General features: G+C 42.4%; 3 protein-coding genes across 8 annotated transcripts; 2 read left to right on the top strand and 1 right to left on the bottom strand.

The window, feature by feature from the left end:
* The first annotated feature begins 2,162 nt into the window (after nt 1-2,162).
* Nucleotides 2,163-5,011, top strand: Nup93-2 (Nucleoporin 93kD-2). Its single transcript, XM_020958545.2, has 4 exons — nt 2,163-2,534; nt 2,598-2,781; nt 2,841-4,219; nt 4,319-5,011. Exons 1-4 carry the CDS (start codon nt 2,374-2,376, stop codon nt 4,986-4,988), a joined length of 2,394 nt encoding a protein of 797 aa, XP_020814204.2. The 5' UTR covers nt 2,163-2,373; the 3' UTR covers nt 4,989-5,011.
* LOC110188733 (uncharacterized) lies at nt 4,244-7,939 on the bottom strand. 5 transcript variants are annotated; one of them, XM_086831787.1, is made up of 3 exons: nt 7,786-7,939; nt 5,627-6,150; nt 4,244-5,568 (listed from the first exon to the last, which is right to left on the bottom strand). In XM_086831787.1, the coding sequence occupies exons 2-3, from the start codon at nt 5,994-5,996 to the stop codon at nt 5,030-5,032; spliced, it is 909 nt and encodes a 302-aa protein (XP_086687913.1). In that variant the 5' UTR covers nt 5,997-6,150; nt 7,786-7,939; the 3' UTR covers nt 4,244-5,029. The 5 variants fall into 5 exon arrangements, with proteins under 5 accessions (XP_086687913.1, XP_086687912.1, XP_086687910.1 ...); XM_086831786.1 differs by lacking the exon at nt 7,786-7,939 and adding an exon at nt 6,487-6,605 and having other exon boundaries at nt 5,627-6,391; XM_086831784.1 differs by lacking the exon at nt 7,786-7,939 and adding an exon at nt 6,471-6,596 and having other exon boundaries at nt 5,627-6,391.
* On the top strand, nt 6,509-16,830 carry l(3)05822 (SH3 domain-containing lethal (3) 05822). Of its 2 annotated transcripts, none has more exons than XM_020958547.2 (4): nt 6,509-7,231; nt 14,153-15,597; nt 15,664-15,918; nt 15,987-16,830. In XM_020958547.2, the coding sequence occupies exons 2-4, from the start codon at nt 14,158-14,160 to the stop codon at nt 16,113-16,115; spliced, it is 1,824 nt and encodes a 607-aa protein (XP_020814206.2). In that variant the 5' UTR covers nt 6,509-7,231; nt 14,153-14,157; the 3' UTR covers nt 16,116-16,830. The 2 variants fall into 2 exon arrangements, with proteins under 2 accessions (XP_020814206.2, XP_020814207.2); XM_020958548.2 differs by lacking the exon at nt 6,509-7,231 and adding an exon at nt 8,293-13,992.
* Nucleotides 16,831-16,941: the final 111 nt, after the last annotated feature.

The raw sequence follows: 16,941 nt of genomic DNA, 5'->3' as shown, positions 1-16,941 counted from the left end.
ACCGTAATAAAAAATAATAAAGAAAAAGAAGCAATACTGTCTACATTACATGATGATCCAATACAAGGTGGTCACACAGGCATTACAAAAACCTTGGCCAAGGTCCAGAGACACTATTACTGGAAAAATATGTCTAAAGACATAAAAGAGTACATAAGAAAATGTCCAAAATGCCAAAAGTCTAAAACGACTAAACATACTAAGACCCCATTAACTATAACCGAAACTCCGCAACGAGCTTTCGACAGGGTAATTGTGGATACAATTGGTCCACTACCAAAATCAAATAATGGAAATGAATACGCAGTAACACTCATCTGCGATTTAACTAAATATTTAGTAGCTATACCCATACCAAACAAAAGTGCAAATACAGTAGCAAAAGCTATATTTGAAGATTTTATTCTAAAGTACGGTCCAATGAAGACGTTCATTACGGACATGGGAACGGAATATAAAAATTCAATTATTGAAGATCTATGTAAAAACTTACATATTAAAAACATTACTTCAACTGCACACCATCACCAGACAGTAGGAACCGTGGAGCGAAGCCACAGAACACTTAATGAGTTCATTCGTTCATACATCTCAGTCGACAAAACAGATTGGGATGTATGGCTACAATACTTCGTTTATTGTTTTAACACAACCCCCTCTATGGCACATGATTATTGTCCATATGAACTAGTTTTTGGTAAAACTTCAAATTTGCCAAAACATTTCAATAGCATAGATAGAATAGAACCCCTTTATAATATAGAAGACTATGCTAAGGAATCAAAATTTAGATTAGAACAGGCATATAAGAGAGCTAGAATAATGCTAGATGTTAATAAACAAAAACAAAAAGATAGATACGATAAAAATAGCTTAGACTTTGAATTAAAAATAGGCGATCAGGTTTTATTAAAAAATGAAACTGGCCATAAGCTGGACTTTAAATATACAGGTCCTTATAAGGTAGAAGAAATAGGAGATAGAGATAACATAACTATAACAAACATTAAAAATAAAAAACAAGTAGTACACAAGGATAGATTAAAACCTTTTATTTCATAATTAATTTAGTTCTTTCTATATTTCACGTATGGCCATACATGAGTAAATACGATAAACAACAATTAATTCTAAAATTATAAATAACATACATAGCATAAGTATCATATATACCAATACACAAAAAAAAAAAAAAAAAAAAAAAAACAACAAAAATATATATATAAGTATATATGTATAAATATACCTAATTATAAAATAACTTCATTATATTACGTTATTTTTCAAAAGGAGGGAGATGTAGTATGCACATATATTGAATACCCACTGTACCAAGAGTACTTATCGGGTACACACTGTAACACTTTGTTGCAGTGTTTACAAAAGTCATGAACCTCAAGTGGACGAAATATGAACTGCCCACTTATACATTGGCCCGCACACAAATAGTGCAAGTGTCAGCATAAATGCAACACGAGCGGACCACATGTATGTATGTGCATATATCTCCACGCTTAGCCTTAAGCGAGCATAGCTATGTGTTTATGTATTTAAGAATATATAACCGTCTCTCTGCCGCCGCCTGCGAGCAGCGCAGCTACGAGACTTAGCCTTAATTAGACTTAAGAAATATTGTAAAAGACAGAGACATTCTGATCGTTGGAGCGGCACCTCAGCTGCTCCTATTAATAAAGAAACCCAACATTTAAATATATCCCTTGGAGTTTTCTATTGGCAATCATAACATAACAAAATAACGAATTTCTGTCTTGACAGTTTTAGTGTGGCCAGTTGTTAAGAAGAAGGAAAAAGTGCTTTTCATAAATGTTCTTAGTATTTTTAACCGAATAGCCTGAGGTCATCTTATAGGAAATAAGCAGTGTTGCCAACTTTTCAGGGCATAAAAAAGCTAATACAACCGTTAAAACGAGCTAAAAAAAAGTCAGAAAATTTTTATATTAGCTAAATATAAAACTTAAATATTGTAACGATCATTTTATTTATTAAGACTGTTTATTATTATTGGTCAAATATATAAAAGAAATTGTCAAGTTATTTAATTATCTTCTCTGGTGGATCGCCTATCATAAAAAACCTCATCTAGCAGTTTAACAAAAGTTTTTTATCAATCTGGGAAAATGTAGATGAGAACGTTTGTGCTTGGCATCTGTATGCAAGTCGTTAGATGTGTTTAAAAAGTTAAATTAAGATCAATTTTGATATAAAAAGAGCTATATTTCACGCAGGCCGTTAGTTTACCATTTATCCCGCAATTTGGGTTTGAAATACGCCAGATCTAGCCGGCAAAAAGCTGAATTGGCAACGCTGGTAATAGAGTGCATGTTGAGCCGGCAATAATTTTAATTTAATAAAATGGACCTACACACGCTGCTGCAACGTGCCCAGAACCTGACGAATGAGGCCAAAGCGGATTGCGAACTGCCTCCGGTGGAGAGGACGCTCCAGCAGGTCCTGCAGGCCACCAACGAGCTGCATGCGCGCGTCACACAAACAGGCGGGAAAGAGATCCAGGCGTAAGTAAACAAACGGGAATGCTGTGCTAATATCTGGTTAATCCCGCCATGTTTCTGGAACAGGCACATCTTGCTGGGCTCCAAGGGCGTGGATCTGCCCAAGCTTAACCAGAAGCTGGAGGCACTGAGTGCACGCAAAACCTTCGAACCCCTGGACGTGGTGAAGGCCGACACAGATGTGTGCACCTTTCTCAAGACCGAGCGCGAGAATGCCATTCTCTCGGTGATCGAGGACACCAACAAGAATGTGAGTGAGCATTTGCAGTAGTTTTCCTGAATTGACACATTTGTCCGCCACCTCCGCAGATCAGCGACTCGGTGAGCAAGCAGAAGTGGGCCACCATGAACAGCGTGTGGAACGAGGAGAAGACCCGGTTGCTGGACGCCCTGGTGGCTCCCTCCCAGAACTTTATCGACCTTCAGCGCCTGCCCGAGCCCACCATTTTGAATCAACACTGCCAGCCGCGTTCCTGCCTCGACGGCATGGAACTTTTGTACGCCCAGGAGATTCGTCAGTACAATGAGCTGCTGTTGAAGGGCAGCAACCGTCCAAACCTCGTGCAGAAGTTCGCCCAACTTTCCAGCAGTTTTCGGGATCCGCAGCTAACGGACATGTGGACCCTTTTGGCCTGTGTCACCCAAGTGACCGAGCCGCTAAATTGCGATCCGGTCAAATCCCGTCAACAGCGACCAGAGTTCGTGGCCCATGCAAAATCCTACTTGGAGCGGCGTTACAAGCTATACATGTCGTCGCAGGCTGGTAGCTGTTCTTCCAGCTCACAGCTAGTACTGGCCTACGTGTGCCACCGGTTCAGTCCCCAGCAGACCATTGGCCTCGTGGATACGGTGGGCGGCAAGCCCCTGTGGCCGCTTGTCTACTACGGTCTGCGCTGTGGATCCACCGAGACGGCGGTCAATTTCCTGCGGGAGGCGGGAGCCAGTCACGACGACTTTGCGCAGCTGATTGAGGACAGGAATGCGGGTGAGAGTAATTCCCGGATCGAGAGCCAGCTGAGACTGCAGTACGCCAACAAGATTCGCAACTCCACGGATGCGTACAAGAAAGCCGTTTACTGCATTCTTCTGGGCTGCGACGTCAACGAAGTGCACGGTGAGGTGGCCAAGACCATTGACGATTTCCTGTGGATCCGACTTTCCATGCTTCGTCCTGGTGACGCCGTCGGCTACGGTCAGCTGCAGACGCTGATTCTGGAGAAATACGGCGAGAAATACTTTAATGCTACCCAGCAGCCGTACCTCTACTTCCAGACCCTCGCCCTCACGGGGCAGTTTGAGGCCTCCATCGAGTTCATGGCTCGGCGGGACAGCACCCGTGTCCATGCTGTCCACATGGCCATAGCCCTGCACGAGTTGGGCATGCTGGGCGGAGCTCGCAGCGTTTCGCAGCCACTGCTCTCCATCGATATCGTCGATCCGCAGCCATTGCGTCGCCTAAACCTATCTCGTCTCATCCGGCACTATGTGCATCGTTTCGAACGCACGGACACCACGGAGGCCCTGCACTATTACTACACTCTGCGTTGCTTAAGGGATCCCAAGGGACGAAACATGTTTCTGACGTGCGTCTGCGATCTGGTGGTGGACAGTGGAGTCTTGGACACCTCCAGATTCGACCTAATATTCGGCCCGCGGCAGACTGAGGTTGACCAGGATGAGGTTACAGGGTGAGTTCAGTAGATTTTGTGAACTTTAATTTAATTTATAGCATTTTATTAGATATCCTAAGATCCAATGACTGATTAATATGTATTTTATGTTTCCAGTGGCCTTTTCCATCAATTCGATTGCCCGGAGTTTGACACCCGTACCATGGCCGGACTTGTTGCCGAAGAGTTGGCTTCGCGCGGCAACTTTGAGATGGCGGTGCGTCTTTACGAGATGGCTGGCAGGTATAATCTTGCCCTGAAGCACTTGTCCATTCTGCTGGCCCAAGTGGTTCAGCTGCCCACCGTGGAGGGATCGTTGCGGGCACGGCTCGAGCCAGAGGCGGAGCGCTTTAGCCGGCTCTTGGCCAGCGATAGCATCGAAGTGGAGCCAAAGATGAGGTGCAGCTTTGTGCTGCTAAAGGATCTGCTCATTTTCTTCAACTATTTTCACGAGGGTATACTCGATGCTGCCTTGGAACAGCTGCAGCGCACCCGACTGATGCCCAGCACAAGCGACGACGTGGAGCTCTGTCTGGCCAATGTGAAGCGCCTCAGCGGTGAGGTGATCAAGGTGGTGCCCGACGTAATTGTGGCAGCCATGGAGATTACCCACAAACAGTACAAAAAGTTGAAGGCGGACGGAAACGTTGGCGCTCTGGAACAGCGCGAGATGCAGTCGCTGCGGGAGCGGGCCAAGGCACTGTCAAACATGGCCGCAACAATGCCGTATCGTCTGCCGTACGACACCAACCGGCGGCTGATGCAGCTGGAACTGGTGATGCACTGAATAAAGGTATTTTAAGCTCTGAAGAGATTCCTGAGAGCCTCTCATTTCATTAGCACTATGATGTACTCCTCTTCCTCCTCCTCCTCATTGTGAGTAAGATCCCTTTGTTTTTTCTCCAGCTCTTTAATACGAAGGAGAGCAGTTTCCAGTTGTTGTTCCAGTTCATGACAGTTGCCACAAGATTTTGGTGGGTTACCCTCCTTGGAGTATTCCTCGTCGATGCCTTCGTCCTCGCTTTTAAAGTACAGCTTCTTCACGGGTTCAAACTCACTCTTGACGCGCTCTTCCAGGGGATCTTCCTCGTCCAGACCCAAAAAGAACTCCGGCTTGGAGTCCTTGGGCAGGTTGCTGTTTCTGTTGGGCAGCAAGCTCCTGCGGAAGTGTCGTCCGCAGATGAACAACCACTTGTTGTCGCCCGTGAGGCGACATATGTCGAGCCACTCTTTTCGAAGCTGCGGATCAGAGGGAAAGAAATGCAGCCTGTCTGGTGGGGAACGTGATTGGCAGTTCCTGACGCTGCATTTTCGAACAAATGACTTTCTTCTCGTTGGGATGCTGTGATGCCGCACCTCTTTTTTACCTGGAAATTGGTGAAAATGAGGAAGAAGCTTGAAAGGATCCATCTGTTGGTGGCTTACCCAAGAAAAGTGTTGGAACTGCCCAGGAGAACACCTTGGCCTTTCCGAAACACTGTGATTCAAAGTGACGTCGGCACACCCGCTGATTGTAGAGATTTTGATGTTTTGCGAGGCCTATGTTCTCTGTCCACTTGGCTCGGATAACCGGATTAACCGGAAACTTATACATGGAGCGCTTGTCCTGGTGGCCACTTTCGGCACAATTTGGTACAATACAGCGAAGATTTCCGTTCTTTGATTTTTTTCTCATTTTTTCGGCCGTGTTAACTATTTGGCTTAAACAAGACTGTTGCGTGGGTAAGAGAAAGGTGAAAGCCACAAGTGTTGGTAGGCGCTTCAAAAGGTAAATTTGGGTCAAGATCAGGGCCATGGTCGTCTTGAGCGGCCAGAACGGTAATCTCTATAACCAGGCATCTTACTTTCAAGTTTCATTAGTATCCGCTGAACACACTACCGGTAAAGTGATCCATTGTTTAGTGAAATGTCCAATATTTAAATGGCTTGTTTGTTTGTTTTCTTTTTAACTGAAATTTATTTGAATTTAATTTTGTGTGCGTTTGCAGTATTTTTTAGTACATTCTGTGCTACCTTCATGATTATTTAAATACGGTCACTCACACATTTTTAATTTACCCGCACAATTCTGTTAACTCTGGGTTTCATTTCACCCGGAGAAATTAGTTCTCTCTCATTTTTTGAAATGTTTTTTAAATTCACCCGCAAAATTCTGTTAACTTTCTTAAGTTGTGTGGCCAGTGTGCCAGTCTAACGGAAACATCGATTGGTCAAAAATATAGATGATTTTAAAAGTTACAATCGATGTTTTCATCGGTTTTCTCCGCACCTCTACTTTGCACTACCTGATGGAATTTCTAAAAATTCAGAAACGGTCACTCTGAAAACGAAGCAACATTACGACGCGTTCGCGGCGCAAAAATTTTTAATATAATTAAATTTCGTACATTTCCGCTGAACAAATCCGAATCTGAGCACAAAAACGAAGTGTGCTGTGTGTGTAAATGGCATTGGTCAAGGTGGTGCCTCTGGCAGAACGTCGTTGAAGGAAATATTCATTTTTGTTGCCTTCGTTACGGAAAAGTGCCTTGACTGCCCGTGTGTGAGTGTGCGTGCGTATAATTAAACAAAAGTATTAAGCAAACTCGCATATTTTGCAATACGCTCGCTGCGAAAGTAAAAAGAGAGTCCGTGATAATTGTCGCAGCTGCTGCGTCGCAGGCACTTCCTTCTTGTTTTTGTTCGGGACACGAATTTCATATATTCGCAGCAGCTGCCTGTTGTTCAGTGTCTGTGTGTGTTAAAGTGCGCCTTGTTGTTGTTTCACCGCTCGTTAACCACTACCTTGAAAGATAGAGAAAGAGGGAGGCGAGAGCAAAGCAGAGTGCAAAGTTGATGCCGTTCAACTAAGCCTTTGATAGTGACGACAACAACAAATACGAATTAACTGTGAGTGTGCCAGTGTGTGTGTGTGGCGGCATTAGTCACTTTTGGTCTTGGCTTTTAACTTTTTGTCCGCTTTTGGAGCGCATCGCCAAAGAGGGTCTTGAAAAGCAAAAAGAGAGACGGAGATCGGATCGGATCGAAAAGGTTAGTTACCCGCAATTGACATTTATTTGTATTTGCTTGTTTTTGCTACACCCATCGGTTCGCCCGTGCCAACTTTATTCATTATTATTATTATTTTTCGTTTTCATTGAAGTTTGCACAAGCTTCATACATATTTACTCGATTGAAATTCGCCTCAAGGTCGTATTTGTTAATTAATTAACTGTTTGTCTGTGCGCTTTGTTATTAGTATTGCCAGAGAAAAATAAAAAAAAAACATTGAAGCTATTGTACAACACGAAAATATTGCATAAACGCGATATGCTACGCTAGTTCCGACGGCTTACTTAAGCAGCTTATACCGATAAGGCGAACGCTGTGACATTTATGGATGAGAACCCAGCACCCACAATATTTCATTTTCACCCTTTGCAGCTGAACAACTGTAGGAATTGGGTTACAATCCCAATAACATACACCGAAAATGCATTACTTAAGCTTCTTTTCCCTCAAAAAAAAAATTAAGACTCTGGGCATTTCGTTTTCGTTTTGTCACTTTCGGGTGCAGCAGGTGTAGCAGTTGCAGTTGCGCTTACCTCACTTTCCAGCTGACTGATTTTTCAGCCTATCCTCACATGGCTCTCTCATGGCGCCATTTGGCATACCGCCAACTAGCATGTCTTCCATTTGCTCCTTTCATCATCCCCCGGTCATAGTTGATAAGACTTTTTCCAGAATAATCATCATCAGAAAACAGGAAGTTTTTATCGCTGAACTGCAAGAGAGAAGTATGAGCTAAGTCATTCATGACGAATAAAATATATCATACTTTTAAATTTACATTTAAATAGAAAAAGCTAGAAGGAAAATTACTTTCGGAAAGCTAAAGTTTTTGTACACTTGCAGTTTCCAATTGAATTAAATATGATCGTATCGGAAATCGATCATACCTAAGCTTTAAATATCCGCATTTCTTTGAATTTTGCTGACTGATCCTCCAATCGCAGCCTTAACTACTTTTGAATTTTATGTGCAATGCACCGAGCAGTCCTTTGTGTGCTATTTACTATTTAATACACAAAAGACTTAAAAGAATAAGGACTAAAACTAAACAATTTTTTGTCCAAAGGCAGAGTGGTACAATTTGTATCCTCTAAGTAGAAACAAAAGTTTCTTTTTTAAGGCATTTGTTTCTGCAAAAGAACAAGATTTTGCACACACTCGATACACACATGTGAATGCACTTAAACATTGTGGGTGTGTACCATTCCAAAGGGCTGCTGCTGCAAGCATTCCAGCTCCGATTGTATTCAACTTTGACCCACATTCGGCAAGTGTCGCCCCGCCATGGAACGCCATGAGTGGATTGGATTGGATAACGGAGGAGGAGGAGGAGAAGGAGGCGTCTCCGTGATGGATGTCAACCGTGCAGGCCGCACTGCATGCATATATATGTATTTTATGTTCGAACGTGCAATTTTTAGCCAGCATTGTTTGGCCAGAATTTGTCGGCGCAACAAAACTACATTGTATGTATGAGTAGTCTGTCTCTATGAATCGCTGAGTGTGTGCAAATACGCTTTTAGAATGAGCTGCACGAGCTCTGGAATGGCATATAGAGATGTGTGTTGGTTGTGTGTAGAAAAAAACAAAACAGGGAAACGTGCTGACATCGTAGAAAAATACAGTCGATATTACCAATTTTTATTTCACCTATCCAAGTACACTTTTTTTCTTTTCGTTCTACAGAAAACGGAAAAGGAAAATATACGAGCAGACAATGCAAAAGCTTGCTACTACTACTTATAATAAAAAACCAAACCCGTTTTTAACGTTTCCATTTTGATTATATTCTTCTCTCCGGCTTTGTCCCGTCTCCCTTGCGGTTGAGTTTCGGCTATTTAATCATTGGGAAGCTGTTTTTTGGCCATTCGCCTAAAACGCTAATTTTGCGCTGATCAAATATTTACACACATGTGGTGTGTGTGTGTGTGTGTGTGTGTCTGTACATATATGTTTATTTGACTAGAATCTAGATTGTTGTCGCGCCAGATTCAAGCTGTGTCCATAAACGCTCATTAACCGCTGGAGAATCAAATTAATCTTTAACCCTCTGATGATAAAGAGCTCTTATTTACCGAAGCCGAAGCTCCTCCATTTCGATTAAACCTTAACCTCAAAGACATGCACAAAGCGTGGCTCTGTTCCACTCTCATCTCGATCACTCTTTATCTGGTTGATGTAAATTGAATGACTTTTCGGGCTTTGTTCTTCTTTGTAATTTGCTTTAATTGCATGAGCGCATTGCGGGCACGTTTTCCCCGACATTACGTTACGTTATATTGGGCAGGTTGAAAAAAAAGAAGACGCTTTTATTAGGAAAAACAATACAAAAAGCGAAAAATTGAGGCGTGTTTTTATTTAGGTTCATTTAACTTTTCATGCCTGGCATTAAATTCAATTGACTTCGGCGCTACGCAGTGCGTCGCCTTCGTTTCGTATTGATGTGATATGGAGGCTTTTGTTGCTGCTGCTCCCGTTTGCTATTTTTACGCTACACACAAAACAAAATTTATGATACTTAACAATATTTATACAGGTTTGATTTTGATTGAATTTTTTTGTTGTTATTACGTTGATAAGATTAAACCTTAAGAACCTTCGGAAACGAGAGTAGGATCGAGTTAAGCTTAGATTATGGTACATAAGTTTCTAAATTATTTATCGAATCTATAATCTGAATCAGAAACAGATCTTTTAGTTTTATAAATGGGATTGTGAATACATTTCTGTAATATTATAAAGTTTTCTGAAATTTTAATGCGAAACAAAAGTGATTGCTATTTATTTATATTACCATGCAGCTTTATAATTACAAAGTCTATATCTATTATCTATTTTTAGGGAAACCGATAAAGTATTTATGTGTGTTTGTTATATTGTTTTCGGTGCAGTTTCAGGCACAAGTTAATGCTCTGCTCAAGGAGCGTTCAAGTGGCAGAAGTCAAAGACTAATGGACACTTGTAGACCTTTGCAATATAATTGTGGTCTAGTTTTTTTATTTTGCTAGTGAAAATAGAAGAAAATAGAGAGGCCTTCAAGGTCATAATGCCCGCTTTGTGTCTGTTTTGTATGAAAATGTAGAAGTATTAGCAACGGCGGCCGTGCCAAAGAAAAGCAGATCGGGGAAAGAGAGATTGCACGTTTGGCGGGCACAATCTATTAAATACAAAGCATGGAAATTGCTCTTTTAAATGCAATCCTCTGGCTAACAACGTGTGTGAATCCATTCGATTATTAATATCTTTCGCTCTCACTTTGCTTTGAGGCAGTGGCTCTGGCTTTGGCTCTGGCTCCTCCCCGAACAAACAGACAAGACGAGATCGATGTGTTTGTCACTTTCTTTTGTTCTGCTTTCCTCCGGCTTCCATTGTTCGTGAGAGCTTGCTCGGAACGTGCGGTCAAGCTTGAGGATGGGCCAAACCATACGATGGTTGCTCCAAAGTAAAAGTTGCCCCAAGCCCAAGTGCCCCGCATCACGAACAGTAATGACTGGGCCCACACACCAGTCTGTCAACGTTTGTGAGTCATCTTGGCTTCCATCTCACAAGATTTTAAAGACCTTTCTAACCGAAATCAAACAGATGTTAACATTTGTAAATAACTAACAATTAGCTGAACATTTACACAGCCCTAATTCTCGCCGTTGTCTTCTTAACTCAAGGAAGTCTCATGTGAAAACCGGTTAGTTAGCATTGACTGGCATTGACTCAAACGTTATCACTTGAGCTTGAACCATAGAGAATACAGGTAGCTCTATTACACACTAGGCAAGGCCTTAACAGATTTCAAGTTATATACAATATGTGATGAGTATTTATTGTGTGGTAAAGGTGTAAAGAAGAGCTTTGGCAACAAGCTGAGAATTGCTTGGAGAGAAACACGTTTTAAGAATGAGCAGAGACTTTGAAAAGTTTCAAATAATAACACTATGCCAGGGAATTGTGTATATACGATATATTTTGATTAAAGAAATTATAAGCGTATAAGCTCTATGAAACATCTATCAATAAATTCGACAGTAAATAAGCTGAAAGTATTTATATAAAAACCAGTTTGTCAAATTCATTTAGCGTTCGTCTCGTAATATTTATATTAAGACCACAACTGATGCCCCCTTTTAGCTCGATTTAGTTGGCAGTTAATGCACGAGATCCACATTAGATTTATGTTAATTGTCTGATAATGACGCCAGTATGTGAATATGTTACTTGTTCAATACAATTTTCTCTCATTATTCTGATATTGCCGATTAAAGTGATTATATTATCAGCTCTTTGAGCGCAAAAAAGGGGGAGAAATGGGGAAAGGAAAGCGTTTGGGTAATTGTGTTATATATCTTCTATATATCAGACTCTTTATCTAGATACTGCTCTTGCTCTTGAATCTCTGCACATATATAGGTCCCCACACAAAGTGAATAGTAAAAGCGGGCAAACAGAGGCTGAAAATGATTAAATTGGCATTCAGAAGCCCCAACGATTCCAATGTCCATTTCAGTGGGTGAGTGGTCCTCCTCCCTTTCTCTTGCTCCCATCATCACCTTCTGAAGGTGATTTTAATTAGATTGCAACTGCAATGTGCGCTGTGTGTCTGTTGTGGCTTTAACCAGTGGAAAACGAGTCTGCGATTAGCGTCACCGGCACTCATTCAGTAAGCTAGTTACCCAATAATGGATAAAATAAACACTGAAAAACTTTTACAAATTTGTTGTTTATTTATCGTTTGCAGAGGAGGTCTCTTTCATACATAAATTCGCATGCATACATTATTTATTTATAGATCCAGCTGAAACCTTTGAAAGTTGGCATTCAAAATCTATCATTAAAATATCTGATTCACAATGAAGGCACAATACGATCCGCTAAATATCCAATTGTTTGTGCTCATTTGATCAATCGCATTGAGTTTATTCGAATTTAAATCCGAAACGCTAAATTATTTTGTTTGAAGAAGATGTTGCGGGATGTTCCTATACAAAATTGCCAAAATATAAATGAATGAGAATATTTTAGAAAGTTTCTTTGAAGCTCTCCCATTGTATAGAGTTTTCTACAAAAGGAAATGGATTTCTTTGAAATGGAATATTTTTAATATATTAATATTTAAATAGGTTTCTTTGAAGCTAATAATTAAGTATTATATATTATTTTTATTATAGTATTAATATTTAAGGTAATTCCCTTAGAAACTTGTTTCAAATAAACGGAAGTAGTTTCAAGTATTTGTTTGTGGTTTTTGTGCGTAAACATTTAAGAAGAGCACTGCCAGCCATCTGCTAGCTTATTTTGAAAATTAAAAGAGGCGGAGAGCTTCTCCACCCATCTTTCCATAGAGTCAATATTGTTTTTCCGCAAAATGACCTTTGGGGAATTCAGGCTGTGACGCATTTGAGTATCCAAGACCAGACGCCACATGATAATATTATATATAGTACACCCCCTTCATCATCGCTTCATTCTCTGAATGATGATGTTGTTAATTCAAACACAATTCTAATGAATGACACCAGTTTGAACCGATTCCCCACAAATCCCTGTGCTCCCAACTATATATTTTGCGACTTAAAATTCTTTATTTTTTGTTTATTTGATACGCAAACCATTTTGTTATTCTCGCTGGCTTTTGCTCTCTTATCACTGAAACTACATACGTCTGCTCCGCTGTCGGGAATTTCCCGCTTGCAGTTCTTTTCATCAGTTGCTCGACTGGGATCGGTTCCGCCATGTGCCGGGCACCAACTGTCCGGCAACTGGGGCAACTGCTGCAACCCAGTTGGTCGTCAATGTGGTGCACACTCCACATTCCACCTACTTGTTTTGTGGTTCCGGCATTAATTTGGAAACTACGTAGTTTCTGCCTGTTATCATCATAATCATGTTTGCGGGGTGTGTGCTCCGTTGGAAAAAAAAGAGCAAAACAGAAATAGAAAGTCTGCCGTAATTAGCAAAAGAGCCTTTGTGGGTGGAAGAGCAGCACCTCACGAGAAGGTGACGTAAATGATTCGAGAAACCCCCAACGAAAACAAAATAGATTTTATTTAGTTTTTGTGTTCGCCAATTGCATCGTAAACACAAAACAATAAAAAGAGAATTATTCTGATCTGTCGATTGATTATTTTGCTTTGCAGGCCATTGTATTATCTGATTACGAACAATATGGGCAGGTGTTGACATTTGGGAATCTCTTCGTTCGTGTTATCGCCTTAATAAGTGAGCTTTAATAAGTAGTTACCTCATATGAGTCACCGATTTTATGCCCTGTCGTAAAGTCCCCTTTTAGTTATCAATAAAATTAGTTGGCACGAGCCCTAGGCTATTTTACTATATATTTCTCCACTTGAATTCCAGTGGTTTATGCGAAAATCTTATCGCGAATTGTAAATATATTTTCTTGTTGTCACTGATAAGGTAAAAGTATCTTGAGCCTTTGTTACTTAAAAGATAAACATATAATAGATAAAAATGGAATGAGGATTCGAGATTTAACTATGACTGAAAATGAGTTTATAAACGCTATTTTTTAAGAATTTTCCACGAGTGAAATTAAATGAACTTCTTGTTCGCCAATCTCTGTTATTGGTTTGCCACACAACATATCTTATCTTAACTTTCTGCCTTCCACTTAAATGTGATGATTGCTGGTGCACAAAAACTTAGTACACTCTTTAAAGTCTCTAAAATTCATTTGTCTTTGAAATTTAGGGTAGAAAAGTGTTGCCGAAAGTACAATTGACACAGATGTGAGTCATCAGCAGGTTCTACTCCAAGCCCTGAACGAGAGTGGCCTTATCAGAGCCGAGTGCTTTGCGATAAGAAAACCATTTTTGCATGTTTAATTAGAGAATCTCCCATGCTTTACCCGAAGGTAATTAATTCGCTTTTGTTGTTTCTTACCCACAGGCAGCATGACCATTCCATCGAGACCAGCGCCAGCTCCGCCCGGTTCTCGTGGCCAGACAGCCGCGGCTGGAGCTAACGCCGGCCTGGAGCAGCTGCGTCTCCAGCTCCAGCAACAGCACATGCAGCAACAGCAGGCGGGCGGCGGTGGACTACAGAAGTTGACCATCAAACTGCCGCCGCCACCAAAGGGACCACTGCAGACGCAAAACGCTCTCCACAAGCGCCCTACCCATAATCACAATAATAACAACGGCAGTCTGTTCGACGAGCAGACGGGAACGGGAGGATCAAGCATCACCAGAAAGTTTCCACAGGCGCGCTACACGCCGGCCACAAACTGGGATGACGATCCATTTGGGACCAACGGGAATGATCGGTTCAAGAAGATGCCCCCGCCACGACCGCCGCCCCCGAGGGTACTGGTCAATGGACAGAAGACGGTCACATCCACCTCGCAGCCAGCGGCGGCCGGCGGCGGGAGCAGTCTCATCTCGAACATCTTTCATCGGAAGAAGTCCATGTCCACGGCACCCACCGCTGCTTCTAAGGCCGCAGCGCAGAGTCGCGTCTACGGCCTGAGCAGCGGTAATGCCCGGACATCTAGCAGTAGCACCACCACCAGTGCCTCCTCAGTGGCAGCTAGTGCGGCGTTCAGCAATGTAGATTGGAATGACGCCTGGAATACGACCACCACCACCGCGAGCAGCCACAACAGCAGCTCCCATTACTCCTCCCAGCATACTATCAGTGCGGGCGTCAGTGAGGGGCAGCTTATCAGCTTCGATTCGCCACCCTCGTCGCCAACCTTCACCCAGAAGTCCAACAGCGACTGCGTGAGCGTGGATAGCTTCAGCTCCGACAGCAACTTCAGTTCACCAAACAATGGAAGCGTTTCGCAACCGGAGAGCGGGTTCGAGGATGATTATCACCGCTCGCGGCCATCCACACAAAGCCCCTTGGATCCCTGGGAGGCGGTAGATAGTTCCGGTCACGGCACTGTGGACAGTTTCGGTTCGGCCCCAGTCCGCCAGACATACCAACTGCAGAGCCGCAGCTCCGACAATCCGCTGTGTAATGGCAAGAGTCTTCTGCCGCCGACACAGTCCTTGACCATGCCCACCATCATCAAGCCGAAAATATCGCAGAAACCAAAGGCACCAAAGCCGCCGCCGTTCGTTGGAGGCATTCCACCAGGCTATGCGTTGCCATCGAGCTACGGCGGATCGGAGACTCCGCCGTCGCCGCCCATGCCCAAGGGACCACCACCTCCGCCACCGTCATCGTCATCCAACGGTGGCATATCTATGCTGGACGTAATCGCAGGCAAAGTAGATGCTATGGCGCTAAGCAACGGATGCCAGGGCTACATCGAGGAGGAGGTCATTCCCTACGCCATTGCTCTATACGATTTCGATGGCGTTGAGGAGGGGGATCTTAGCTTCAGGGTAAGTTTTAAGGCCTGTAAAAGCTAGTGTCTTTGTTAGTGCCACCTCCTGGTTGTTTTCTTGCAGGAAAACGATAAGATATATTTGTTGGATCAGCCTACTGCGGAGTGGATGCGTGGACGCACGCGTTCCGGTTGCGTGGGTATCTTTCCAATCAACTATGTGGACATAAAAGTGCCATTGGGTGCCAGTGGTACTGTTGGTGGTGGTGGAGCTGCTGGTGCTTCAGCTGCATCTGCTCCTGCTGCAGCCTCGTCGTCATCCATAGCCACTTGCTTGTACCACTTTCCCGGCGGTGTCGAAGGAGATCTAGCCCTGCAGGTAATATATTTTACATTAGTACAAATCTTTGGAAAAAAAAACTAAATCAAACATTTTTCTGTAAACAGGAAAATGAAAGGGTTACCGTGCTTTATAGAATAAACGAGGACTGGCTGTATGGTGAGGTGGCGGGACGTCAGGGCCAGTTTCCGGCCAATTTCATCGACCAGGTGCCTAGCAATCTGCCCACGTTGTAAGACCCCCACCTTCGCGTGCGCAGTGTGCGATCTTTAGCGATTAGCGATAATTAGTGTCGATAAGCGAGATGATATATCAAGCGAACTGAATCGTATATACACCACACATATAATATTGTATTTTTGCTATATCCTGTGCGAAAAAATATAACGAGAATATATAGTCTAAGACTAACCTAATATCTAACTAATTTGTAAGCCACTCGAAAGATGTTTTAAACGGCAATTAATCGTCGGAATGAATGCCTTCTCCCTTCCTATACCCATACATCCGCTTATACACGGGATTGAATTCAATGATTTTATGTTGAAGTCGCGAATGGAATTGTTTGTGTTTACCCCGATATAGTTTCGATATTGTTTACTGATCCTTTAAGTATTCCGCCACGCCCTCAATTTATATATATATACAAGCAGGCAAAACGATTGTAAATAAGTTATATTTTACGTGATTTCTATTAATGTTTAATTATTTAATTCGAGTTTAGTTAGACACGCTTAGTTAGGCACATTTAACAGATTCCAATTTATGATACAAACCCGTTTGATGATTATTCTGTGTATTTAATTATTTGTTAAAGTTCTCGATTGTTCCCTGTGCCCACCCACAAGACCTCGTAGGAACCATCTTATCGAAACTTATCAAAATATCAGGATATCCGCCTAGCAATGAAGAATGTAAACCGGAAATAAATGAAGATGATATACAAATATACATATATAATGTGTTCCATATAGTTCACCTGGGTGGCCTGGGCTTTCTACTTCATTCAGTGGATGGAGGACTACGTTCCGAATACATTGGATATTCTCTAGCTATATAGAA

The sequence above is a fragment of the Drosophila serrata genome, unplaced genomic scaffold, assembly GCF_035046125.1.
Source record: "Drosophila serrata isolate PLE 108 unplaced genomic scaffold, ASM3504612v1 contig_241, whole genome shotgun sequence".
Taxonomy (NCBI): Eukaryota; Metazoa; Arthropoda; class Insecta; order Diptera; family Drosophilidae; genus Drosophila; species Drosophila serrata.
The sequence above is the reverse complement of the archived record's forward strand: the minus strand, read 5'-3'. Positions and strand labels throughout refer to the sequence as shown.

Excerpts from the sequence above, each read along its gene's own strand:
- Nup93-2 (XM_020958545.2), top strand. The coding sequence starts at position 2,374 with ATGGACCTACACACGCTGCTGCAACGTGCCCAGAACCTGACGAATGAG. Across the intron at positions 2,535-2,597 it reads GGCGGGAAAGAGATCCAGGC|GCACATCTTGCTGGGCTCCA; the intron begins GTAAGTAAACAA and ends TTTCTGGAACAG. Across the intron at positions 2,782-2,840 it reads TCGAGGACACCAACAAGAAT|ATCAGCGACTCGGTGAGCAA; the intron begins GTGAGTGAGCAT and ends CCACCTCCGCAG.
- LOC110188733 (XM_086831787.1), bottom strand. The coding sequence starts at position 5,996 with ATGGCCCTGATCTTGACCCAAATTTACCTTTTGAAGCGCCTACCAACA. Across the intron at positions 5,569-5,626 it reads AGTTCCAACACTTTTCTTGG|GTAAAAAAGAGGTGCGGCAT; the intron begins GTAAGCCACCAA and ends ACCAATTTCCAG.